Source organism: Vidua chalybeata, chromosome 27 (assembly GCF_026979565.1).
Source record: "Vidua chalybeata isolate OUT-0048 chromosome 27, bVidCha1 merged haplotype, whole genome shotgun sequence".
NCBI lineage: Eukaryota > Metazoa > Chordata > Aves > Passeriformes > Viduidae > Vidua > Vidua chalybeata.
This window is the reverse complement of record NC_071556.1, coordinates 5,455,866-5,480,413: the sequence shown is the minus strand read 5'-3', so window position 1 is coordinate 5,480,413 and position 24,548 is coordinate 5,455,866. Positions and strand designations below refer to the sequence as shown.

At 63.2% G+C, this 24,548-nt stretch overlaps 2 protein-coding genes across 2 annotated transcripts; both read right to left on the bottom strand.

The window, feature by feature from the left end:
• Positions 1-11: 11 nt before the first annotated feature.
• NR2F6 (nuclear receptor subfamily 2 group F member 6) lies at positions 12-9,807 on the bottom strand. Its single transcript, XM_053966103.1, has 4 exons — positions 8,839-9,807; positions 4,187-4,281; positions 2,300-2,830; positions 12-1,169 (listed from the first exon to the last, which is right to left on the bottom strand). The coding sequence occupies exons 1-4, from the start codon at positions 9,108-9,110 to the stop codon at positions 895-897; spliced, it is 1,173 nt and encodes a 390-aa protein (XP_053822078.1). The 5' UTR covers positions 9,111-9,807; the 3' UTR covers positions 12-894.
• Positions 9,808-17,848: 8,041 nt separating this feature from the next.
• Positions 17,849-23,812, bottom strand: USHBP1 (USH1 protein network component harmonin binding protein 1). The gene is made up of 15 exons (XM_053966259.1): positions 23,619-23,812; positions 23,407-23,493; positions 23,022-23,116; positions 22,802-22,929; positions 22,517-22,726; positions 22,228-22,410; positions 21,984-22,060; positions 21,762-21,902; positions 20,836-20,915; positions 20,394-20,541; positions 20,085-20,313; positions 19,539-19,736; positions 19,368-19,459; positions 18,824-18,946; positions 17,849-18,074 (listed from the first exon to the last, which is right to left on the bottom strand). The coding sequence occupies exons 1-15, from the start codon at positions 23,810-23,812 to the stop codon at positions 17,912-17,914; spliced, it is 2,148 nt and encodes a 715-aa protein (XP_053822234.1). The 3' UTR covers positions 17,849-17,911.
• Positions 23,813-24,548: the final 736 nt, after the last annotated feature.

Sequence of the window (24,548 nt, the reverse complement as noted above, 5' to 3'; positions counted from 1 at the left end):
TCCCGCTGTCCAGTCCATCCCATTGTCCGGCCTGTCCCGTTGTCCAGCCCGTTCCATTTTCTGGCCCATCCCATTGTCCAGCCTGTCCTGCTGTCCAGCCCATCCCATTGTCCAGCCTGTCCCGTTGTCCAGCCCGTCCCATTGTCCAGCCCGTCCCATTGTCCAGCCTGTCCCATTGTCCAGCCCGTCCCATTGTCCAGCCCGTCCCATTGTCCAGCCTGTCCCGTTGTCCAGCCCGTCCCATTGTCCAGCCCGTCCCATTGTCCGGCCTGTCCCGTTGTCCGGCCCGTTCCATTTTCTGGCCCATCCCATTGTCCAGCCTGTCCCGCTGTCCAGCCCATCCCATTGTCCGGCCTGTCCCATTGTCTGGCCTGTCCCGTTGTCCGGCCTGTCCCGTTGTCCAGCCCGTCCCATTGTCCAGCCCATCCCATTGTCCGGCCTGTCCCATTGTCTGGCCTGTCCCGTTGTCCAGCCCGTCCCATTGTCCAGCCTGTCCCATTGTCCAGCCTGTCCCGTTGTCCAGCCCGTTCCATTTTCTGGCCCATCCCATTGTCCAGCCTGTCCCATTGTCCAGCCCGTCCCATTGTCCAGCCCGTCCCATTGTCCAGCCTGTCCCGTTGTCCAGCCCGTCCCATTGTCCAGCCCGTCCCATTGTCCAGCCTGTCCCATTGTCCAGCCTGTCCCGTTGTCCGGCCTGTCCCATTGTCCGGCCTGTCCCGTTGTCCGGCCCGTTCCATTTTCTGGCCCATCCCATTGTCCGGCCTGTCCCGCTGTCCAGCCTGTCCCGCTGTCCCTGCAGCCAATCCCGCTGTCCGTCCGGCCCGTTCCATTCTCTGGCCCGTCCCGCTGTCCGGCCAATCCCGCTCTCCGGCCCGTCCGTCCGTCCGTCCGTCCCTACTGGCCGGCGCCGTAGGGCCAGTTGAAGGTGCTGCCGGACAGCAGCATGTCGCGGATCAGGGTCTCGATGGGGGTCTTGCCCACCAGGCGCATGAAGAAGAGCTGCGAGATGAGGGCGGCGGGCACGGCGCGCAGCGCGGGCAGGCGCAGCAGGAGCCGCCCGAAGCGCTGCGGCTGCGCCGGGAACTGCGCGCGCTCGTACTCGGTCAGCGCCACCTGCGCCTTCTCCTGCAGCGCCTCCACGTGCGCCGGGTCCGACAGCCCGCAGGCGTCTGCAAGGCAACGGGGCCGCTCGGAGCGGGGTCTGGGGGGTCTGGGGGGATGGACGGTGTGGGGTCTGTGGGGATGGATGGGGTCTGGGGGGTCTGGGGGGATGGATGGGGTCTGTGGGGATGGACGGTGTGGGGTTTGCGCCGGGTCCGACAGCCCGCAGGCGTCTGCAAGGCAACGGGGCCGCTCGGAGCGGGGTCTGGGGGGGATGGATGGGGTCTGGGGGGATGGATGGGGTCTGTGGGGTCTGGGGGGATGGACGGTGTGGGGTCTGTGGGGGATGGATGGGGTCTGGGGGGTCTGTGGGGATGTGTGGGGTCTGTGGGGATGGATGGTGTGGGGTTTATAGGGGATGGATGGATGGGGTTTGGGGGGGATGGATGGTGTGGGGTCTGTGGGGGATGCATGGGGTTTGTAGGGGATGGATGGTGTGGGGTCTGTGGGGGATGGATGTCATGGGGTTTGTAGGGGATGTTACGGGGTTTGTAGGGATGTGATGGGATTTGTAAGGGATGGATGGTGCAGGGTTTGTAGGGGATGTCACGGGATCCACTGGGAATATCCCCAAGGGAGTATCCCAAAACCCAATGCCCCCAAATCCATTGGGAGTTTCTCAAAATCCATTGGGAATGTCCCGAAATTTATAGGGAATATTCCCCAAATCCATTGGGAATTTCTCAAAATCCCGAAATCCCAAGTCCCCAAACCCTCAGAAAAAAAAACCCAAAAACCTTTTCCTACTCATTCCCAGCTCCAGGTGGACCCAACCCCCAACCCTTGGGAAAACCCCTCTGTACCCATCCCCAACCCCAAAAACCCTTGGGAAAACCTCTTTGTATCCATCCCCAACCTCAAAAACCCTTGGGAAAACCTCTCTGTACCCATCCCCAACCCCAAAAACCCTCGGAAAAACCCATAAAACCCCCTGTGTACTCATCCCCAACCCCAAAACCCTTGGGAAAACCTCTCCATACCCAACCCCAACCCCAAAAACCCTTGGAAAAACCCATAAAACCCCCTGTGTACCCATCCCCAACCCCAAAACCCCTTGGAAAAACCCATAAACCCCCCTGTGTACCCAAGCCCAAAACCCCTGTGGGAAAATCCCCTCGCCGCCCCTCCGGCCCCGCACCGGGCGTGAAGAGCGCGATGGCCTTGAGGCAGCTGTACTCGGCCGAGTCCACCTGCAGCCGGTTGAGCTTCTCCACCTGCTCCTGGAAGACGCGGATCTGGTCCATGAAGGCCACCACCCTCTCGGCCGACATGGGCGAGGCGTGGAAGCCGGCGGCCGCCAGCAGCGGCGCCATGTGCAGCGGCAGCGCCGACTGCGCCGCGTTGAGCACGAAGAGCTCGCTCCAGCTCAGGCGCAGCAGGGCCACCTGGTCGGCCACGGGCAGCTCGGGGAAGAAGGGGATGTTGCGCGCCCACTCCACGGTGCTGAAGAGCAGGCGGGCGGCCAGCTCGCAGATGTTGTCGATGCCCATGACGCTGCCCGGCTGCTGCGCGTACTGCGCGCCGTAGCGCGCCGCCGGGTAGGGCTCGGCGCGCAGCAGCTGCGAGATCAGCTCCGACACCGGCTGCCCGTTGAAGAAGTCGCCGGCCCCCGGCAGCGGGTTGGGGCTGCTGCCCGAGTGGCTCGGGGGGATTCGGCCCCGCTGCACGGCTGGGGGGGGGATGAAGGGCAGGGTGGTCAATGCCGTCCCAAAAAAATCCCACCGGGTCCTTGTCCCTATCCCAAAAAATCTCATCAGGTCTTCACCGTGATCCCAAAAAATCCCATTGGGTCCTTGTCCCTATCCCAAAAAATCCCACCAGGTAAAAAATCCCACCGGGCCTTCATCGTGATCCCAAAAAATCCCACTGGGTCCTTGTCCCTATCCCAAAAAATCCCACTGGGTCTTCATCGTAATCCCAAAAAATCCCATTGGGTCTTCACTGTGATCCCAAAAAATCCCACTGGGTCTTTGTCCCTATCCCAGAAAATCCCACAGGGTCCTTGTCCCCAGCCCAAAAAATCCCACTGGGTCTTTGTCCCTATCCCAAAAAATCTCATCAGGTCTTCATCGTAATCCCAAAAAATCCCACTGGGTCCTTGTCCCTATCCCAGAAAATCCCACTGGGTCCTTGTCCCCAGCCCAAAAAATCCCATTGGGTCTTCATCGTAATCCCAAAAAATCCCACCGGGTCCTTGTCCCTATCCCAGAAAATCCCACCGGGTCTTCATTGTGATCCCAAAAAATCCCACTGGGTCTTTATCTCCATCCCAAAAAATCCCACTGGGTCTTCATCTCCATCCCAAAAAATCCCACTGGGTCCTTGTCCCCATCCCAAAAAATCCCACTGGGTCCTTGTCCCCATCCCAAAAAATCCCACCGGGTCTTCATCATCATCCCAAAAAATCCCATCGGGTCTTTATCATGATCCCAAAAAAATCCCACCAGATACTCATCCCAATCCCACAGAATCCCACTGGATTTCCATTCCCACCCCGCACGGATCCCGGTGTTCCCTGCAGGGCTCTCCAAGGAGAAAAGGGGATTTGGGACAGCAGGAAAACCTCCCAAAACCATCCCGGATTTTTCCCATTGCTGAACCCACCTGGATGATCCCAATCGTGGCCCTGGAGCACCGGGAAAAGATCCCAAAAATCATCCCGGATTTTTGAGATACGCCCGGGATTTTTAGGGATAAACCTGGGATTTTTAGGGATAAACCTGGGATTTTTAGGGATAAACCCAGGATTTTTGGGATAAACCCAGGATTTTTGGGATAAACGCCTCCTCCTGGATGCCACATCCCGGGAAGCATTTGGGATTTGCATCCCGGGGGTGGAACAGGGAGCAGAATTTGGGATTTCCACGGATCCAGGAATCCACCCCATCCCGCAGCCCCAAGTGGGCTCAGAAAACGAGGGAAAATCCCAAAAAATGCCCCCAAAAAAGGGGGAAAACGGGGTTTTTCCCCCCAAAACCTGGCGCTCCCGGGATTCCTGGGGGTTCTTTGGGAATTTTTTCCCTACCTTCCTTCCTCATCCCCACCCGGAAGCACTTCTTGAGGCGGCAGTACTGGCACTGGTTCCGGTGGTGCTGGTCGATCTGGCAGTCCCGGTTGGATCTGCGGGAATCGTCGGGATCAGCCGGAATTCCCGGGAATTTCAGCCCCCCCCCTCCCCGCCCCGCATCCATCCCGGGAATCCCGGAGCCAATTCCCAGCTTTATGGGATTTTCTGGGAATGGTCCTTGCTGACGGCTTCTTTGCTGGAAAGCTTTCGGGATTTCGTTCTTGGTGATCCCGTGGAAGCGGCTCCCGGAATTCCAAGGAATTCCAAGGAATTCGTGCGGGGCTGGGCCTGAAATCCCTCAGGCAGCGCTGACCCCAAATCCCGCGGGATTCTGGGATAAAGGGAGAGAATTCCCAAAATTCCTCAGAGCTTGTAAAAAGGGTCCTGGGCCATGGATTCATCCCAGAATTCCCAAAATCCCTGTAAAAGGGGTCGTGACTCATGAATTCATCCCAAAATTCCCCAAAATCCCAAAATCCCTGCAAAAGGGGTCCTGGGCCACGGATTCATCCCAAAATCCCCAAAATTCCCAAAATCCCTGCAGAAGGGGTCCTGGCCCATGGATTCATCCCAAAATCCCCCAAATTCCCCAAAATCCCTGCAGAAGGGGTCCTGAGCCATGGATGCATCCCAGAATTCCCAAAATCCCTGCAGAAGGGGTCCTGGCCCATGGATTCATCCCAAAATCCCCCAAATTCCCAACATCCCTGCAGAAGGGGTCCTGGCTCCCATTCCCACACGGAATGTCCCCTCCAGCCCCCCCGATCCCATTCCCAGGCCGATCCCGCAGCGGGGAATCCCTTCCCGGCGGGGCCGGGGAATTTGGGATGAGCCGCGGCCGCCGCCGCCATCCCGACACGGATCTTTCCGGAATCCCAACACGGCTCCGCCGGGGCTCCCACGGAATTAATTCATCCCGAACAGCCCCGGCGCGGCCGGGAACGTGATCCCGATGAAAAGCAGGGATCGGGAGCGGCGCTGACGTCTTCATCCAGCCCCGCACTCCCGGAAAACGGAGCACCGGGAAGAGACCGGGAATTATCCCGGATTCTTTTTTTATTCCCAGTGGATGAAAAAACCCTGGGGGAGCCCCCAAGGTCTGGGAGCGTCGGGAAAAGATCCCAAAATTATCCCAGATTTTTTTCCCAGTGACTAAAATCACCCAGATGATTCCTTGGAATTTTAGGGAAAGATCCCAAAATTATCCCAGATTTTTTTTCCCAGTGACTAAAACCACCCGGATAATTCCTTGGAATTTTGGGGAAAGATCCCAAAATTATCCCAGATTTTTTTTCCCAGTGACTAAAACCACCCGGATGATTCCTTGGAATTTTGGGAAAAGATCCCAAAATTATCCTAGATTTTTTTTCCCAGTGATTAAAACCATGCAGATAATTCCTTGGAATTTTGGGAAAAGATCCCCAGAAATTATCCTGGATTTTTTTCCCCAGTGGATAAAACCGCCTGGATAATTCCCACCGTGCCTTTGGAATTTTGGGAAAAGCTCCCAGAAATATCCCGGATTTTTCCCGATGGGCAAAATCACCTGGGTGATCCCACCACAGCCTTGGAATTTCGGGAAAAGCTCCCCAGAAATCATCCCAGGTTTCTCCCAATCCCAACAGGAATTCCCCCGGTCCCTCCCCAGCTCCAGGGGCGGCACAGGCCGGAATTCCCAGCTGGAAAAACTTCCCAAGAAAATCATCCCGGATTTTTCCCAGTGGATAAAATCACCGGGATAATTCCCACCGTGGGTTTGGAATTTCGGGAAAAGCTCCCAAAATTCCTGCCGGGTTTTTCCCAAGGGCCGTGGGGGAAACCTTTCCCAAAAATCCCCTCCGGAGTTTTCCAGTGGGAAAGGCGGCAGCGAGCTGGGAAATTTGGGAAGCTCCGAAAGGCCCGGGCTGTGCTAATGACTTAATTAGGGCAGGTAATTAGCGGGAGTGACAATTAAAGGCACTTTGAATATGCAAATGAGCTCGGGGCCGCTTTGGATTCCCGGAACAAAAGCGGGATCCTGGAGCTTTGTTCCTCTGGAAAAGCCAAAAATTCCCAAGTCACTTCCTGGCTTTTGAAATTAAAAAAAAAAAGGGAAAAACCCTCTGGAATATCCCCAAATTCCGGCGGTTCCCAAATCACTTCCAGGCTTTTGAAATTTAAAAAATAAAAGGGGGAAAAAACTTCAGGAACATCCCAAATCCCGGTGCTGCCAGCCCTTCCCTATCCCAGGGATTTTGCTCTGTTTTTTCCGGGAATTTGGAATTCCCCAAATCCCATCTTTATCCCCCAAGGATCCAGAGGGGAAACTGAGGCAGGGCCTGGAGCTGCATCCACAGGGAGGTGATTTGGGATTTGGGAATACGGGGAAGGGTGATCCCAAAAAGATTCCCAAATTTCCCAGCTCGCTGCCGCCTTTCCCACTGGAAAACTCCGGAGGGGATTTTTGGGAAAGTTTTTCCCCATGGTGGGGGAGGGTTCGGCCCTTGGGAAAAACCCGGCAGGAATTTTGGGAGCTTTCCCCGAAATTCCAAACCCACGGTGGGAATTATCCCGGTGATTTTATCCACTGGGAAAAATCCGGGATGATTTTCTTGGGAAAGTTTTTCCAGCTGGGAATTCCGGCCTGTGCCGCCCCTGGAGCTGGGGAGGGACCGGGGGAATTCCTGTTGGGATTGGGAGAAACCTGGGATGATTTCTGGGGAGCTTTTCCCGAAATTCCAAACCCACGGTGGGATCATCCAGGTGATTTTGCCCATCGGGAAAAATCCGGGATAATTTCAGGATCGGGAGCCGATTCCAGCCGGGATTGGATCCAGCGGCTCCCGGATGATTCCTGATCCTTTTTCCTTCTCCGAAGATTCCAGAGCCTTCCCTGAGCCGGGATGAGGGAATGGCGACCTTCAGAAATTTGGGAATTCCGCCCTCCGGGAGCAGCCTGGCACTGGGGACTCCCTCGTTCCAAACTCTGGGAATTCTGGAGGTTCCAGCAGCTCCGAACTTCCTGAGGATCCCATCCCGGATTCCTCAGGGATCCCAGATCCCAGTGTTCCAGAGGATCCCTGCTCCTGGTACCCCGGAATTCCAGGGGATCCCTGCCCCCATTATCCCGGAATTCCAGGGGATCCCTGCTCCTGGTACCCCAAAATTCCAGGGGATCCCTGCTCCCAGTATCCCGGAATTCCAGGGGATCCCTGCCCCCATTATCCCGGAATTCCAGGGGATCCCTGCTCCTGGTACCCCAAAATTCCAGGGGATCCCTGCTCCCATTATCCCGGAATTCCAGGGGATCCCTGCTCCCGGTACCCCAAAATTCCAGGGGATCCCTGCTCCCAGTATCCCGGAATTCCAGGGGATCCCTGCCCCCATTATCCCGGAATTCCAGGGGATCCCTGCTCCCGGTACCCCAAAATTCCAGGGGATCCCTGCTCCCAGTATCCCGGAATTCCAGCGGATCCCTGCTCCCCGTATCCTAGCGGCTCCCAGCTCCCGATATCCCGGTGTTCCCCTGGATCCCAGAATTCCAGAGGATCCCTGATCCCGACATCCCGGTGGATCCCCTATCCCGGTGTTCCAGCGGATCCCCGCTCCCGGTGTCCCCCCGCTCCCGCTGCATCCCGGCGCTCCCGGCATTCCCGCGGCTCCCGCTGGATCCCGGCCGTGCCCGGGGTGAGTCACGGCACCGCGGGAATGCCGGGAGCGCCGGGAACACCGGGATGGACCGAGATGGACGGGGGTGGACCGGGAACGGACCGGGAAGGACCGGGAATGGAGCGGGAACGGACCGGGAATGGACCGGGATGGATCCCTGGGGAAGGACCGGGAATGAACGCGCGAACATCGGGAATGGACCGGGAATGAGGCCGGGGGATGGACCTGGAATACCGGGAATGGGGGCGGCTGGGGGGCGGAAACAGAGCTGGACTGGGGGAAACTGGGATGGACTGGGGGGAAACCTCGGCTGAACTGGGAGCACTGGGCTGAACTGGGAGCACTGGGATGGACTGGGAGCCGCTGGGCTGAACTGGGAGCCACTGGGCTGAACTGGGAGCACCGGGCTGAACTGGGAGCACTGGGCTGAACTGGGAGCACTGGGATGAACTGGGAGCACTGGGATGAACTGGGAGCCGCTGGGCTGAACTGGGAGCACCGGGCTGAACTGGGAGCACTGGGCTGAACTGGGAGCACCGGGCTGAACTGGGAGCCGCTGGGCTGAACTGGGAGCACCGGGCTGAACTGGGAGCACTGGGCTGAACTGGGAGCACGGTTCGAGCCGCACTGGCCACCCTTGGTCTGCACTGGGAGCCACTTGTCCCTCCCGGGTGACCCCGGTGCCGCACTGGTTCGTACTGGGAGAGCCCCAGTTTGCACTGGGGGGGGCCTCGTGCTGTACTGGGAGCCACTGGTTTGTACTGGGACACCGCCAGCACCACCACACCGAGACCCCAACTCACCCCCAAGCGGGATCCCCCCGGCTGCGACCCCGCGCCCCTCCCGGTGTCCCCCCGCCGTGTCCCCGCTGTCCCCCCCGCGCCCCTCCCGCTGTCCCCCCGCCGTGTCCCCGGTGTCCCCCCGCCGTGTCCCCGCTGTCCCCGCGGTGTGGCCGCTGTCACCTGCAGGTGTAGCTGAGGTTCCTGCGGATGCTGCGCTTGAAGAAGCTCTTGCAGCCCTCGCAGGTGAACACGCCGTAGTGCTTCCCGCTGGATTTGTCCCCGCACACCACGCAGTCCGCGCCGGCCCCGGGCCGCTCCTCCTCGCCGTGCTCCGCGTCGCTGCCGCCGCCGCCGGGGGACGCCGCCTCCTCCGCTCCGCCGCCGCCGCCGCCTCCGGTGCCACCGGCTCCGCCACCGTTCGGTTCGCCCCAAGCGCCGGCCACCATGGCCATGGCTCCGCGGGGCCGCGGGGGCTCAGCGCCGCATCGAGCGGAGCCTGCCGGTGCTGCTGCTCCTCCCGGGGCTTCTCCCGGTGCTGCTCCTGCTCCCGGTTCTTCTCCGCCCGATGCTGCTTTTGCTCCCGGTTCTTCTGCTCCCGGTGCTGGTTCTGATCCCGGTTCTCCTCCCGGTTCTTCTCCTCCTCCCGGTTCTCCTCCCGGTTCTCTTCCCGGTTCTTCTCCTCCCGGTTCTTCCCCTCCCGCCGTTTCCCCGCGCCGAGTTCGGTAAGTTTTACCGAGGAACCGCTGGCTGGAAAAAGCTCCGCTTTTTGGGGTAGTTTTTCTTTTTCAGGCTTTTTTTTTGGGGTCGCCCCCTCAGGGATTTGTCGCTCTCCTCCTCCTCCTCCTCCTGCCGGTTCACGGCCCCGCGGAAAGTTTGCGGCGGCGGCGGCGGCGGGGCCGGGGCGCGGCGCATCCCCCCGCGGGCACCGGCCGCATGCGGGGCCGCTCCCGCCCCCGGTGGCTCCTGCGCTCCGCGGCACCGGCTGGAAGGAGGAGGAGGAGAGGAGGAGGAGGAGGAGGAGGAGGAAGGAGGCGGCGCTGCCCCGGTTCGCCCCCGCCGCTCTCCGGGCCCCGCCGCCGCTCGCAGCCCGGTGCCGGTGCGGCTGCGGGTGCGGCGGGACCGGCTCCGCCGAGCCCCGGGGCTCTCCCCGCCTCCCGTGAAAGAGCAAAGTTCAGCCGCTGCCGCGGTGGCCGCCCTGGATGCTCCTCCCCGGCCTCCTCCCCTTCCGCTCCCGGGTCCTGCCCCGGTCCCGGCCCCGCCGCCGCCGCCGCCGCCGCCGCCGCACCGGGGCCGCCCCCCGCGCCCCGCGGGTCGGGAACGGCCACCGGGGCCAGCGGGGCCAGCGGGGCCAGCGGGGCCGGGGGGAGCGGGGATGGAGAGCGCGGCTCGGGCACCGGGGGCGGCGGCCGGGGCCCCTCCCGGGCCCCCGCGGCGGTTCGGGCACCCCCGGGGCTCGGCGGGCACCGGGAGCTGCGGGGACAGCGGGAGGCTGGCACCGGGAGCGCTGGGAAACCGGGATGGGGCTGGGAAACCGGGATCAAACTGGGAAACCGGGATGGGGCTGGGAAACCGGGATGGGGCTGGGAAACTGGGGTTAAACTGGGAAACCGGGATCAAACTGGGAAACTGGGATGGAGCTGGAAAACTGGGGTTAAACTGGGAAACCGGGATGGAGCTGGGAAACTGGGGTTAAACTGGGAAACCGGGATGGAGCTGGGAAACTGGGATCAAACTGAGAAACCGGGGTCAAACTGGGAAATCGGGATCAGACTGGGAAACTGGGATGAGACCAGGAAACCGGGATCAAACTGGGATGCCAAGATCAAACTGGGATCTCCGGATCCAAGCGAGGGCCTGGCACGGCTCCGGGATTCCAGGATCAAACTGGGAGCCCCACACTGTACCAGGAACCTGGCACTGGGACAGGAGCCCCACGTGGCACCGGGATCCCAGCACGGAACTGGGAATCCGGGATCAAACTGGGATCACTGGGATTCTGGGATCACCCCCGGATCGCTGGGATTCTGGGTCAAACTGGGAGCCTGGCACTGGCACTGGGATTCCGGGATCTACCCGGGATCCCAGCATCAGAATGGGAGCCCCACATTGTACCAGGAGAAAATCCTGTGGCCCCACAAAATCCTGTAGGCCCATAAACCCCCATGGCCCCGTAATGTCCCACGACCCCAAAAAATCCTGTGGCCCCATAAAGCCTCACAGCCCCAAAAAGTCCCCGTGACCCCAAAAAGTCCTGCAGGCCCATAAAGTCCTGAGACCCCAAAAAGTCCTGAGATCCCATAAAATCCTGAGCCCCAAAAAGTCCCTGTGACCCCAAAAAGCCCTGCAGGCCCATAAAGTCTTGAGACCCCAAAAAGTCCTGAGACCCCAAAAAGGCTCATGGCCCCAAAACGTCCTGTGACCCCAAAAAGTCCCCGTGACCCCAAAAAGTCCTGCAGGCCCATAAAGTCCTGAGACCCCAAAAAGTCTCATGACCCCATAAAGTCCTGAGACCCCAAAACGTCCTGAGACCCCATAAGGTACTAAGACCCCAAAAAATCCTCGTGACCCCAAAAAGTCCTGAGACCCCATAAAGTACTAAAACCCCATAAAATCCTGAGACCCCCAAAAAGTCCCCGTGACCCCAAAACGTCCTGAGACCCCAAAAAGGCCCATGGCCCCAAAACGTCCTGAGACCCCAAAAAGTCCTGCAGGCCCATAAAGTCCTGAGACCCCAAAAAGTCCCCATGACCCCAGAAAGTCCCGCGGCCCCATGAAGTCCCTGCAGCCCCAAAAGGTGCCTGCGGCCCCATAACGGGCGGCTGCAATGCGGTCGATCCAGTCGGACCCGTCGGGGCCAGGGGCGGGCTCGGGGGGTGCTGGCATTCCTGGGAATCATTAACCACGGGATCACCGGGACAATCCCAGCGGGAAAAGGTGCCTGACCCCCGGCACCCGCCCTGCCCCGGGGCCGCGGGCAAAGTCCCCGGCGTGACCCCAAACACCCCGCGGTGTCCCCAAGGTGCCAGGCTGGGATTGGCCTTGGAATTCCTGATCCGTGTTCTGGGCCGGGGTGAAGGGAAAAGCCAAGCTGAGCCCGGAATTAGGGGGCAGCAGAGGTGGCCATAAATGAAATGAAAACCCCAAATTCCCTGGATTTAGGGATCTGATCCTAAACCCCCCCCCCCGCCCAAACCATGGGATAACCCCTGGAGAATCCAGCTGGGAACGGGGCTGGGTTTTGGGGGATCCCAATCCACAGAGTCCCCACAGTGTCCCCAAGGGTGAGGGTGCCCCAATTCCCTGGATTTAGGGTGCTCTGCTCACTGCAAGGGACCGACCCCAATTCCCCAGATCGTGGGATAACCCCTGGAGAATCCAGCTGGGAACGGGGCCGGATTTGGGGGATCCCAACCCGGGCCCAGCGGGGTCACCCCCACCCTTCCCCCATGCCAGGCTGTGATTTACGGCCTCGGGGAAAAAAAAAAAAAAAACCAACCCAAACCCCAGGAAAACCCCAAAATAACAATCCAGGAACAAAGCGGGAAATCGGATCCGGGTTTGTTTCTGGGGCCGGCGTTTGATCCCCAGAGGAATTCCAGTTCCCGAATTCCCAAATTCCCGAATTCCTGAATTCCCATTCCCGCTCCTCCTCCTCGTGCCGCTCCGCTGCTCCCGCCCCACAAAAGGCCCCGGGAAGGCTCCGAGGCTTTTCCGGGCTCCTTTTCGGGGTCGGACGCGGCTTTTGGAGGCTTTGGGGTGGTTTGGGGGTTCTGGGGACGGGGACGGGGCCGGGGATGTGCTGGAGGTGGTGGAAAAGCGGGAAAAGGTCCCAAAAATTATCCCGGATCCTTCCTAATGGACAAACCTGGCCTTGGGGGGCCAGGAAAAGATCTCAAAAACCATCCCGGATTTTTTTTCAGTGGGTGAAATCACCTGGGTGATCACCACCATGGATTTGGGATTGGACTGGGATTGGATCGGGATTGGACTGGGATTGGACTGGGATTGGACTGGGATTGGATTGGGATTGGGTTGGGATTGGACTGGGATTGGACTGGGATCAAATCGGGATTGGATCGGGATTGGACTGGGATTGGACTGGGATTGGATCGGGATTGGACTGGGATTGGGCTGGGATCAAATCGGGATTGGATCGGGATTGGACTGGGATTGGACTGGGATTGGATCGGGATTGGACTGGGACCACCCCGTCCCTCTGTCCGTCCATCCCCCCTGATGCCCTATGGGTTAAATTTGGGGATTTTGGGGTCAAATCCCTGATTTTCAGCCACTCTGGGGGTTCAAGCCTCGGTGTCACCACGTTGTCCCCTGCCACGTTCCCCGTGTCACCCCAGGGAGAGGTGACAATTCCCGGGGCTGACCTGACCCCTCTGCCTTTCCAGCGGGGAAACTGAGGCACAAACGGGCTCAGCGGGACGTGGCGGGGGGAGGCTCCAGCGCCAGGTGCCACCTGCCCTGTCCCTGCTGTCCCTCTGTCCCCCCTGTCCCCTCTGTCCCCTCCTGTCCCCTCTGTCCCCCCTGTCCCCCCTGTCCCCTCCTGTCCCCCCTGTCCCCTCTGTCCCCCCTGTCCCCTCTGTCCCCTCTGTCCCCTCCTGTCCCCTCTGTCCCCTCTGTCCCCCCTGTCCCCCCTGTCCCCCCTGTCCCCCCTGTCCCCTCCTGTCCCCCCTGTCCCCCCTGTCCCCTCTGTCCCCTCTGTCCCCCCTGTCCCCCCTGTCCCCTCTGTCCCCTCTGTCCCCCCTGTCCCCTCTGTCCCCCCTGTCCCCCCTGTCCCCCCTGTCCCCCCTGTCCCCCCTGTCCCCTCCTGTCCCCCCTGTCCCCCCTGTCCCCCCTGTCCCCTCCTGTCCCCCCTGTCCCCCCCTGTCCCCCCCTGTCCCCCCTGTCCCCCCTGTCCCCTCTGTCCCCTCTGTCCCCCCTGTCCCCCCTGTCCCCCCTGTCCCCCCTGTCCCCTCTGTCCCCTCTGTCCCCCCTGTCCCCCCTGTCCCCCGGGCCCGGGCGGCCCCGGCTGCCCCCGCCTTTCACGCGGGGCCTGACCCCGCACGGAGCGGATTTGAATCTCAAAAGGGCCCCGGGGCCAGCCCTGACCTCTGACCCCGGGGGCAGCCCGGAGCCCCGGACACGGACACGGACACCGGACACGGACAGCGGACATGGACACGGACACCGGACATGGACACGGACACCGGACACGGACAGCGGGCACGGACACGGACACCGGACACAGACACGGACACCGGACACCGGACACGGACAGCGGGCATGGACACGGACACCGGACACGGACATGGACAGCAGGCACGGACACGGACACGGACACCGGACACGGACAGCGGGCATGGACACGGACACCGGACACGGACATGGACAGCAGGCACGGACACGGACAGCAGGCACAGACAGCGGGCACGGGCACGGACATGGACACGGACACGGACACGGACACGGACACCGGACACGGACACGGACAGCGAGCACGGACACGGACACGGACACTCGACACGGACACGGACAGCGAGCACGGACACGGACACCGGACACGGACACGGACACGGACACGAACACGGACACGGACACCGGACACGGACACGGACACGGACACGGACACGGACACGGACACAGACACGGACAGTGGGCACAGACATGGACAGCGGGCACGGACACGGACACGGACACGGACACGGACACCGGACACGGACACGGACAGCGAGCACGGACACGGACACCGGACACGGACACGGACACGGACACCGGACACGGACACGGACACAGACACGGACAGTGGGCACAGACATGGACAGCGGGCACGGACACGGACACCGGACACGGACACGGACACGGACAGCGGGCATGGACACGGACACGAACACGGACACGGACAGTGGGCACAGACATGGACAGCGGGCACAGACACGGACACAGACACCGGACACCGGGCACAGACACCGGGCAGCAGGGGACGGGCCCAGCGGCACCGGTGGCCCCGGTGGCACCGCCCCGGTGGCGCTCGGTGGCCCGGGAGGGCTCCGGGGTGACCCCGATTCGGAGTGCGTGGGGTGGAGGGGGCTCCTGAATTTCCCCTGAATTTTCCCTGCATCCCTGAAGTGTCCCCATATCCCGTGTCCTGCGTTATCCCCACACCCCTGAATCCCTGCAACCCCAAATCCCTGAATCCCGAATTATGCCCCCATCCCAAATCCCCCACATCCCAAATCCTCCATCCCAAATCCCCCATCCCAAATTCCCCATCCCAAATCCCCCCATGCCAAATCCTCCATCCCAAATCCCCCATCCCAAATTCCCCATCCCAAATCCCCCATCCCAAATCCATCCATCCCAAATCCCCCATCCCAAATTCCCCATCCAAATCCCCCCCATCCCAAATCCCCCATCCCAAATCCTCCATCCCAAATTCCCCCATCCCCAAATCCCTCTCCCAGCCCTCTCCACCACCCCAACTCCAGATGTTGATCCCTGGATCCTAAAACTCTGCTGTGGGATCCCTGCAGGGAAAATCCAGCCCCCGTCCAATAAATCCCATCCCACGGATCCTATCCCACCCCATAAATCCCATCCCATAAATCCTATCCCATCCCATAAATCCCATCCCATTCCACCCCATGGATCCCACCCCATGGATCCCACCCCATAAATCCCATCCCACGGATCCCATCCCACCCCATAAATCCCACCCCATAAATCCCATCCCATCCCATAAATCCCATCCCATTCCACCCCATGGATCCCACCCCATAAATCCCATCCCACCCCATAAATCCCATCCCTTTCCACCCCATGGATCCCACCCCATAAATCCCATCCCATCCCATAAATCCCATCCCATTCCACCCCATGGATCCCACCCCATGGATCCCACCCCATAAATCCCACCCCATAAATCCCATCCCTTTCCACCCCATGGATCCCACCCCATAAATCCCATCCCATCCCATAAATCCCATGCCATTCCACCCCATGGATCCCACCCCATAAATCCCATCCCACCCCATAAATCCCATCCCTTTCCACCCCATGGATCCCACCCCATAAATCCCATCCCATTCCACACCCGTGCCTCAGTTTCCCCCGGGCCCTTGCCCCGTTAGCCCAGATCCGTCATTCCCGCCTGGCTGAGCCCATCCCGATCCCGCAGGCGCGGGGTCCCGGCTCCCGTCCCCTCCTGAATATGGATGTGCCACCGCTGTGCCACCGCTGTGCCACCGCTGTGCCACCGCTGTCACCTTTGGCCGGGGCCACCGCGGGGGTCCCGCCCTTTGTCCCCAAGCGCCGGGGACAAACCGGCCCGGGGCTCTTTGTGGGGCTCTCCGGGAGTTTTGGGGTCCCCAGGGTTTTCGGGGGGCTGCTCAGGGATTTCTGGGGTTCTCCAGAGATTTTTGGGGCTGTCCAGGGATTTTTGGGGGTTCTCCATGGGATTTTTGGGGTTCTCCAGGGATTTTTGGGGGTTCTCCAGGGATTTCTGGGGGTTCTCCGGGGTTTTTTGGGGCTGTCCAAGGGTTTTTGGGGGTTCTCCAGGGGGGTTTGGGGCTGTCCAGGGATTTTTGGGGGTTCTCCATGGGATTTTTGGGGGTTCTCCAGGGATTTCTGGGGGTTCTCCGGGGGTTTTTGGGGCTGTCCAGGGATTTTTGGGGTTCTCCAGGGATTTCTGGGGTTCTCCAGGGATTTCTAGGGGTTCTCCAGGGGTTTTTGGGGGCTGTCCAGGGATTTTTGGGGGTTCTCCACGGTTTTTTTGAGGTGTCCAAGTTTTTTTTGGGGTTCTCCAGGGATTTCTGGGGTTCTCCAGGGATTTCTGGGGTTCTCCATGGGGTTTTGGGGCTGTCCAGGGGGTTTTTGGGGGTTCTCCAGGGGGTTTTGGGGGCTGTCCAGGGATTTCTGGGGGTTCTCCAGGGATTTTTGGGGGTTCTCCATGGGATTTTTGGGGTTCTCCAGGGATTTCTGGGGGTTCTCCAGGGATTTCTGGGGGTTCTCCAGGGTTTTTGGGATTTCTCCTGGGACAAACCGAGCCGCCCCCCCACCCAAAACCCCAAAGGCAGCGGGGCTGAGCCACGAGTTTATTATCGGGGGGTCCAGCAGGAACCCCCCCGGTTTTGGGGGTTTTGAGAGGTGTCCAGGGGTTTTTTGGAGTTCTCCAGGGATTTTTGGGGGTTCTCCAGGGATTTGTGGTTTCCCCATGGATTTTCAGATTTCTCCATAGATCTTTGGGGTCTCCATAAATTTCCGGGTTTCCCCACGGATTTTTGGGTTTCCCCGTGGATTTCCATATTTCCCCATAGATTTCCGGATTTTCCCGTGGATTTCCATATTTCCCCATAGATTTCCGGATTTTCCCATGGCTTTCCGCCTTTCCCCGTGGATTTTCGGGTTTCCCCGTGGATTTCCGCGTTTCCCCGTGGATTTCTGTGGTTTCCCCGTGGATTTCTGTGGTTTCCCCGTGGCTTTCCGCCTTTCCCCGTGGATTTCCGCGTTTCCCGTGGATTTCTGTGGTTTTCCCGTGGATTTCTCTGGTTTCCCCGTGGATTTCCTCTGGTTTCCCCGTGGATTTTCGGGTTTCCCCGTGCCTTTCCGTGTTTCCCCGTGGATTTCCGCGTTTCCCCGTGGATTTCTCTGGTTTCCCCGTGGATTTCTCTGGTTTCCCCGTGGATTCCTCTGGTTTCCCCGTGGCTTTCCGCGTTTCCCCGTGGATTTCCGCCTTTCCCCGTGGATTTTCGGGTTTCCCCGTGGATTTCCGCGTTTCCCCGTGGATTTCCGCGTTTCCCCGTGGATTCCTCTGGTTTCCCCGTGGATTTTCGGGTTTCCCCGTGCCTTTTCGCGTTTCCCCGTGGATTCCTCTGGTTTCCCCGTGGATTTCTGTGGTTTCCCCGTGGATTTCTGTGGTTTCCCCGTGCCTTTCCCCGTGGATTTTCGGGTTTCCCCGTGGATTTCCGCCTTTCCCCGTGGATTTCTGTGGTTTTCCCGTGGATTTCTGTGGTTTCCCCGTGGCTTTCCGCCTTTCCCCGTGGATTTCTGTGGTTTCCCCGTGGATTTCTGTGGTTTTCCCGTGGATTTCCGCCTTTCCCCGTGGCTTTCCGCGTTTCCCCGTGGATTTCTGTTGTTTCCCCGTGGCTTTCCGCGTTTCCCCGTGGATTTCTGTTGTTTCCCCGTGGCTTTCCGCGTTTCCCCGTGGATTCCTCTGGTTTCCCCGTGCCTTTCCGCCTTTCCCCGTGCCTTTCCGCGGTACTCCCTAGATGCAGGTCTCGCCGCCGCGCTCGCGGTCCCGCAGTGTCCGGGCCAGGGCTCGCTCCCTGCGGCCGTGCTGGCCCCGCAGCGCCGCCGCCCGCGCCCGCAGCCGCCGCAGCTGCTCCGCCTGCCCGCGCCGCGCCCCGCGGTACGCCAGGGCCAGCGAGCTGCGGGCAGCGCCAGCCCCGGGCCACCGGGCGCTCAGGGGGTGTGCGGGATCCGGGGGGGTCGGGGATTTGGGGAGTCAGGGGGCTGGGGGATCTAGAGGAGCTGGAGATTTTGGGGGTTTGGGGATTTAAGGAGTCAGGGGAGCCGAGGGATCCAGGGGAGCCGGGGATTTTGGGATTTAGGGAGTCAGGGAGTTGGGGGATCCAGGGGAGCCGGGGATTTTGGGATTTAGGGAGTCAGAGGAGTTGGGGGAGCCGGGGATTTGGGGATTTAAGGATTTAGGGAGTCAGGGAGTTGGGGGATCCAGGGGAGCCGGGATTTTGGGATTTAGGGAGTCAGGGGGGTCGGGGGAGCCAGGGGATTCAGGGGAGCCGGAGATTTTGGGATTTAGGGAGTCAAAGGAGTTGGGGGAGCCGGGGATTTGGGGATTTAAGGATTTAGGGAGTCAGGGAGTTGGGGGAGCCGGGGGAATGAGGGGAACCAAAGGGAATCAGGGGACTGAGGGAACTGAGAGGCCCCCGGACACCCGGGACACCCAGGACACCCAGGGGACTCAGGACACCCAGAACACCCGGGGGACCCAGGACACCCGGGACACCCAGGACACCAGGGACACCCAGGACACCCAGGACACCCGGGGGACTCAGGACACCCAGGGGACCCGGGACACCCAGGGGACTCAGGACACCCAGGACACCCAGAACACCCGGGGGACCCGGGGGCCACCGCCCCGAGGCCCCGCGCCCACCTGTGCTCCTGGAGGAGCTCCGCGGTGGCGGCGGCGCTGAGCGCCTGCTGGGCACGGCTGGCAGCGCTGCCCTGCTCCAGCGCCAGCGCCAGCTCCTGGGCACGGCCGCGCAGCCGCTCCGTCCTGGGGACACGCGTGTCACCAGCGCCACCCCCGAGCCCGCCCCAGCACCATGCCCGGCCCCACAGAATTCCTAATCCCACAGAATTCCCGATCCCACACAATTCCCAATCCCACAGAATTCCCGGTCCCACACAGTTCCCAATCCCACAGAATTCCCAATCCCACAGAATTCCCGGTCCCACACAATTCCCAATCCCACAGAATTCCCAATCCCACACAATTCCCGGCCCCACACAGTTCCCAATCCCACAGAATTCCCAATCCCACACAATTCCCGGCCCCACACAATTCCCGGTCCCACACAATTCCCAGCCCCACACAATTCCCGATCCCACACAGTTCCCAATCCCACAGAATTCCCAGTCCCACACAATTCCCGGCCCCACACAATTCCCAGCCCCACACGGTTCCCATCCCTCACCTGGCCCGGATCCGGAGCAGCTCCTCCCTGCTTCTCTCGGGGTCCGGGGGGTTCCGCGGAGCCATCGCCGCCCCCCGGCCCCTCCGCGCGTCCTGCAGAGATTCCCGGCGTGTCTCCCGTCCCTCGGGACCCCCCAAACCCCGGGACCGGCCCCATGGCATCCATCCCTACCTCCTCGGAGCTGCCGGAGCTGCTGCCGGAGCTGCCGGAGGGTCCGTCCCGCCCGTCCCGCTCCCGTTCCCGCTCCCGGTGCTGCAGCAGGAGGCGCAGCGCGGCCTCGCGGGGCCCGTGCGCGGCCAGGAGCAGCTCCAGGGCCCGCTTCTCCTTCTGGGCCAGCTGCAGCCGCGTCCGCAGCTCCGCCAGCGCCTCCTGGGCACCGCGGGGGAAACTGAGGCACGGGCAGGGACCGGGGAGGGACCCAGGGAAGGGTCAAGGGAGGGACCCAGGAAAGGATTCAGGGAGGGATCCATGGAGGGATCCAGGGAAAGATCCATGGAGGGACCCAGGGAGGGATCCATGGAAGGATTCAGGGAAGGATCGATGGAGAAATCCATGAAGAAATCCAGAAAAGGTCCCAGGGAAGGATCCGGGGAGGGATCCATGGAGAAATCCATTAAGAAATCATGGGAGGGATCCACGGGGGGGTCCGGGGAGGGATCCGGGGAGGGATCCATGGAGGGATCCATGGAGGGATCCAGGGAAGGATCCCAAGCCCACCTTGAGCACGGCCAGCTCCTGCAGCAGCTCCTCCTTCTCCGGCCGCCTCCAGCCGGGCAGCAGCGCCCGCGCGTCCCGCAGCGCCCGCTCCGCCCGGCCTCGGGGGTCCCGCTCCCGGGGGGGCTCCGAGGGCTCGGGGGCGTCCAGCAGGGACCCCTCCACCGCCGCCTGCTCGGCGCGGAGCCGGCGGATGAGTTCCCGCAGCGCTCCCTCCTCCATGCCCCGGGAGCTGCGGGGCGGGCACGGCGGCGGTGGGCACGGGGGACCCGGGGAGGGGCTCAGCGCCGGGACCCCCGCGCCCCCCGGTACCTGTGAGCCCCGGGGCTGTCCGCGGGGTCCTCACGGCTGCACGGTTCCGCTGGCCCCGCGGGCTCCGGTGTGGCGGGGCCGGCTCCCGGTTCCGGTGTGGCGGGGCCGGCTCCCGGTTCGTGGCCCGGGCTCGGTTCCGCCGCGGTTCCTGGGCACGGTGCGGGCAGTGCCGCTACCCAGGGCCGCCCGCAAGGGGTGTGGGGGGGCCTTGGGGTGCCCCACAAACTCCCTGCATCCCCCCGAAGTCCTCCCAGTACCTCCCAGTATCCCTCGTGCACTCCCCAGTAGCCCCACGCGTGCCTCACGCTTCCCTCCAGCATCCTCCCTGCTTGCTCCTCGGTATCCCCCCAGTATCCTCCCCATCACCCCAGTATCCCCCCAGTATCCCCCCTCATGACCCCCCAGTTTCCCCCAGCCCCCCGTGCCCCCCGCTGTCACTCACCCCCACGGGTGCCACCCTCCGGTGCCACCTTTGCCCGCACCAGGTCCAGGAGGGCGGCGTAGGCGCCCCCGCAGCGCTCGCTGGGGGACGAGGGGCTCAGGGGGACTGTCCCCATCCCTGTCCCCATCCCTGTCCCCATCCCTGTCCCCATCCCTGTCCCCATCCCTGTCCCCAGCCCTGTTCCCATCCCTGTTCCCATCCCTGTCCCCATCCCTGTCCCCATCCCTGTTCCCATCCCTGTCCCCAGCCCTGTTCCCATCCCTGTCCCCATCCCTGTCCCCATCCCTGTTCCCATCCCTGTCCCCAGCCCTGTTCCCATCCCTGTGCCCATTCCTGTCCCCATTCCTGTCCCCAGCCCGGTTCCCAGCCCTGTGCCCATCCGAGTCCTCATCCTGATCCTGATCCCAATCCCGATCCCTGTCCCCATCCCATCCCATCAATCCCATCCCATCCCATCCCATCCCATCCCATCCCATCCCATCCCATCCCATCCCATCCCATCCCATCCCATCCCATCCCATCCCATCCCTGTCCCCATTCAGGTCCTGATTCCTGTTCTGATCTTGAGGGGTTCAGCAAGACTGTCCCCATCCCTGTCCCCATCCCTGTCCCCATCCCGAAGGTGTCAGGGGACTGTCCCCATCCCATCCTATCCCATCCCTGTCCCCATCCCTGTCCCTATCCCCATCCCTGTCTCTGTCCCCATCCCATCCCTGTCCCCATCCCTGTCCCCATCCCTGTCCCCATCCCGAAGGTGTCAGGGGACTGTCCCCATCCCATCCCATCCCATCCCATCCCATCCCATCCCATCCCATCCCATCCCATCCCTGTCCCCGTCCCTGTCCCCATCCCGAGGGTCTCAGGGGACTGTCCCCATTCCACCCCCGTCCCCGTCCCGGTCCCGTCCCGTTCCCGTCCCCGTGCACCTGCAGCGCAGCGCCAGCCGCAGCCCGCTGCAGCGGGACTCTCTCCGCCCCAGCTCCATGCTCAGCCGCTCCGCCTCGCCCTTGCACTCGCCCAGCGCCGCCGCCAGCTCCCGGTTCGCCTCCTGCAGCCGCGCCAGCACCCTGCGGGCCCGCGGTCACCGGAGCCGTGCCTCAGTGTCCCCGGGGGGTTTGGGGGGACTCGGGGGTTTTGGGGGGACTCACCCCTGCAGCTGCTGCAGCCGCTCCTCCTGCTCCCGGCCGGGGCCCGCCGAGGGCTGGGGGGACAGCGGGGCGCGGGGCTGGACCGGGAGGGTGCGACATGGAGGGGAGCGGCCCGGGGGGTGATCCCGGGGGGCGGCACCTCGTGGGGCCGAGCGCCGTCACCGCCCCGGGTGACATCCTGCGGACGGGACCCCAGAGCCCCGTGCCGGGGCAGGACCCACCCGTGCCCCGGCCCCGCACTCACCCGGTGCCCCGGGGGGCTGCTGGGCCCGGGGGTGTCGCCGGTCCCGGGGGTGTCACCGGTCCCGGGGGTGTCGCCGGTTCCGGGGGTGTCACCGGTCCCGGGGGTGTCGCCGGTCCCGGGGGTGTCACTGCCAGACCCCCCCGGCTCCTCCAGCCTGGCCAGAGCCTCCCGCAGGTCCCGCACCTGAACCGGACACGGGGCTCAGCACCGGGGCCGCTCTGGTGACGCCCCGACGGTGGCAGCCGGTGACGCCCCGACGGTGGCAGCCGCCGTCCCGCCCCGCACGCACCTTGCCCTGCAGGCGCTCCCGCTCGCCCCGCAGCGCCCGCAGCGCGGCCGTGGCCTGGCCCAGCTCCTCGTCGCGTTGGCCCAGGGTTGCCCGCAGGCTCGCGTTCCTCGCCGCCGCCGCCGCCACCTCCGCCGGGAGCCCCGGCCCCGCCGCCCCCTCCGGGCACCAGCGGCGCGCCCAGCCCGGTGTCCGGCTCAGCTCCTGCAGGCTCTGGCCGTGCCGGGCCGGTCAGTCCGTGCCCGCCGCGCCGGCCCCCGGGGGCACCGCGGGCGTGGCGGGGCTCACCTGGACCGCTCGGTGCCACGCCGGGGCGGGCGGTGGCCACGCCGGCGGCTGCCGGTGGCGGGAGAACACGGCGCGCTCCAGGGAGCTCACGGCGTGCTGCAGGCGCTCGAAGAGGTCCGGGCTGCGCGCTGGGGACAGCGACAGCGACAGCGACACGGCCGCGGTCAGGGCGGGGGCGGTGCCCGGTGGCACTCGCCGTGGCACGGGGCGCGGCGCTCACCGGCCGGGCCGCTGCCGCCGCCGCGGAGCGGCGCTGGGCTGCCAGCGGCGACGGTGGGGACGGTGGCGGTGGCCCCCCAGCCATCCTCATCCTCGCTGCGGGGCGATGAAGGGCACCGTGAGGTCCCGGTGTCCCCGCGCTCCCGGTGTCCCCTCGGTCCCCGTGTCCCTTCGCTCCCGGTGTCCCCGCTGTCCCGGTGTCCCCTCGGTCCCGGTGTCCCCTCAGTGCCGGTGTCCCCGCTGTCCCGGTGTCCTCTCGCTCCCGGTGTCCTCTCGCTCCCGGTGTCCCTTTGCTCCCGGTGTCCCCTCGCTCCCGGTGTCCCTTCGCTCCCGGTGTCCCCGCTGTCCCGGTGTCCCCGCGGGTGGCGCGGGGGCGGTGCCGGTACCTGGCGGGGCGCTGCTGTCGCGGGGTCGCCCCTGCCAGCAGCGGGATGTCCTCGGTGTCGCCGGCCACCTCCTCCTCCTCCTCCTCCTCCTCCTCCTCCTCCTCCTCCTCCTCCTCCTCCTCCTCCTCCTCCTCCTCCTCCTCCTCGCGCGGGGGCCGGGCCGGGGTGGCCGCGTCCCGTTCAGCACCGGGGGCAGAGCGGGTGGCACCTACCGGGCTTTCCTGGCACAGGGATGAGCTGTGGCCACCAGCCCCGCCCGCTGGGCCACCAGCCCCGGCCCGCTGTCCGGAGCGGCAATTCCACCGCGGAGCGCGGCTCGAGGAGCCCCGGGCCCGGGCGGGGTCAGCCCCGGTGGGGTCAGCCCCGGCGGGGTCAGCCCCGGGCGGTGCCCGCTCACCTCCTCCATGCCGGGATCGTCCTGCCCGTGGCTCCCGGGGCTCCCAGCACGTCCCGGTTCCAAACCGGGGCTCCCAGCACGTCCCGGTTCCGCTCTGAGGCTCCCAGCACGTCCCGGTTCCAAACCGGGGCTCCCAGCACGTCCCGGTTCCGCTCTGAGGGTCCCAGCACGTCCCGGTTCCACGCTGGGGCTCCGGGTTCCCTCCGTTCTCTCCCGGTTCCCCCCAGTTCCCCTCATTCTGTCCCGGTTCTCCCCGTTCTCTCCCGGTTCTCCCCGTTCTCTCCCCGTTCTCTCCCGGTTCTCCCCGTTCTCTCCCGGTTCTCTCCCGGTTCTCTTCGGTTCCCGTTCTCTCCCGGTTCTCCCCGTTCTCTCCCCGTTCTCTCCCGGTTCCCGTTCTCTCCCGGTTCCCGTTCTCTCCCGGTTCTCCCCGTTCTCTCCCGGTTCTCTCCCGGTTCCCGTTCTCTCCCGGTTCCCGTTCTCTCCCGGTTCTCCCCGTTCTCTCCCTGTTCTCTCCCGGTTCTCCCGGTTCTCTCCCGGTTCTCCCCGTTCTCTCCCTGTTCTCTCCCGGTTCTCCCGGTTCTCTCCCGGTTCTCTCCCGGTTCTCCCCGTTCTCTCCGGTTCCCCCGCCTGTCCCGGCACCTCCCGTTGCTCCGGCTGCGCCTCCGGCCTCCCGGCCCTGTCCCTGTTCCTGCCGGGATTTCCTCTTCCTTTAACTGCTCAGCTGCCCCGCCTGGGGGGCACCGAG

What these genes read in the sequence shown, in the direction of transcription:
- NR2F6 (XM_053966103.1), bottom strand. Translation starts at nt 9,110, where the DNA reads ATGGCCATGGTGGCCGGCGCTTGGGGCGAACCGAACGGTGGCGGAGCC. An exon ending in AACCTCAGCTACACCTGCAG is followed by an intron (nt 4,282 to 8,838) that starts GTGACAGCGGCC and finishes CGATTCCCGCAG; the next exon opens with ATCCAACCGGGACTGCCAGA. An exon ending in CATCGCGCTCTTCACGCCCG is followed by an intron (nt 1,170 to 2,299) that starts GTGCGGGGCCGG and finishes GTTGCCTTGCAG; the next exon opens with ACGCCTGCGGGCTGTCGGAC.
- USHBP1 (XM_053966259.1), bottom strand. Translation starts at nt 23,812, where the DNA reads ATGGAGGAGGTGAGCGGGCACCGCCCGGGGCTGACCCCGCCGGGGCTG. An exon ending in CGGCTGCAGCAGCTGCAGGG is followed by an intron (nt 21,903 to 21,983) that starts GTGAGTCCCCCC and finishes GCGGGCCCGCAG; the next exon opens with GGTGCTGGCGCGGCTGCAGG. An exon ending in CGGCTGGCGCTGCGCTGCAG is followed by an intron (nt 20,916 to 21,761) that starts GTGCACGGGGAC and finishes CTCGTCCCCCAG; the next exon opens with CGAGCGCTGCGGGGGCGCCT.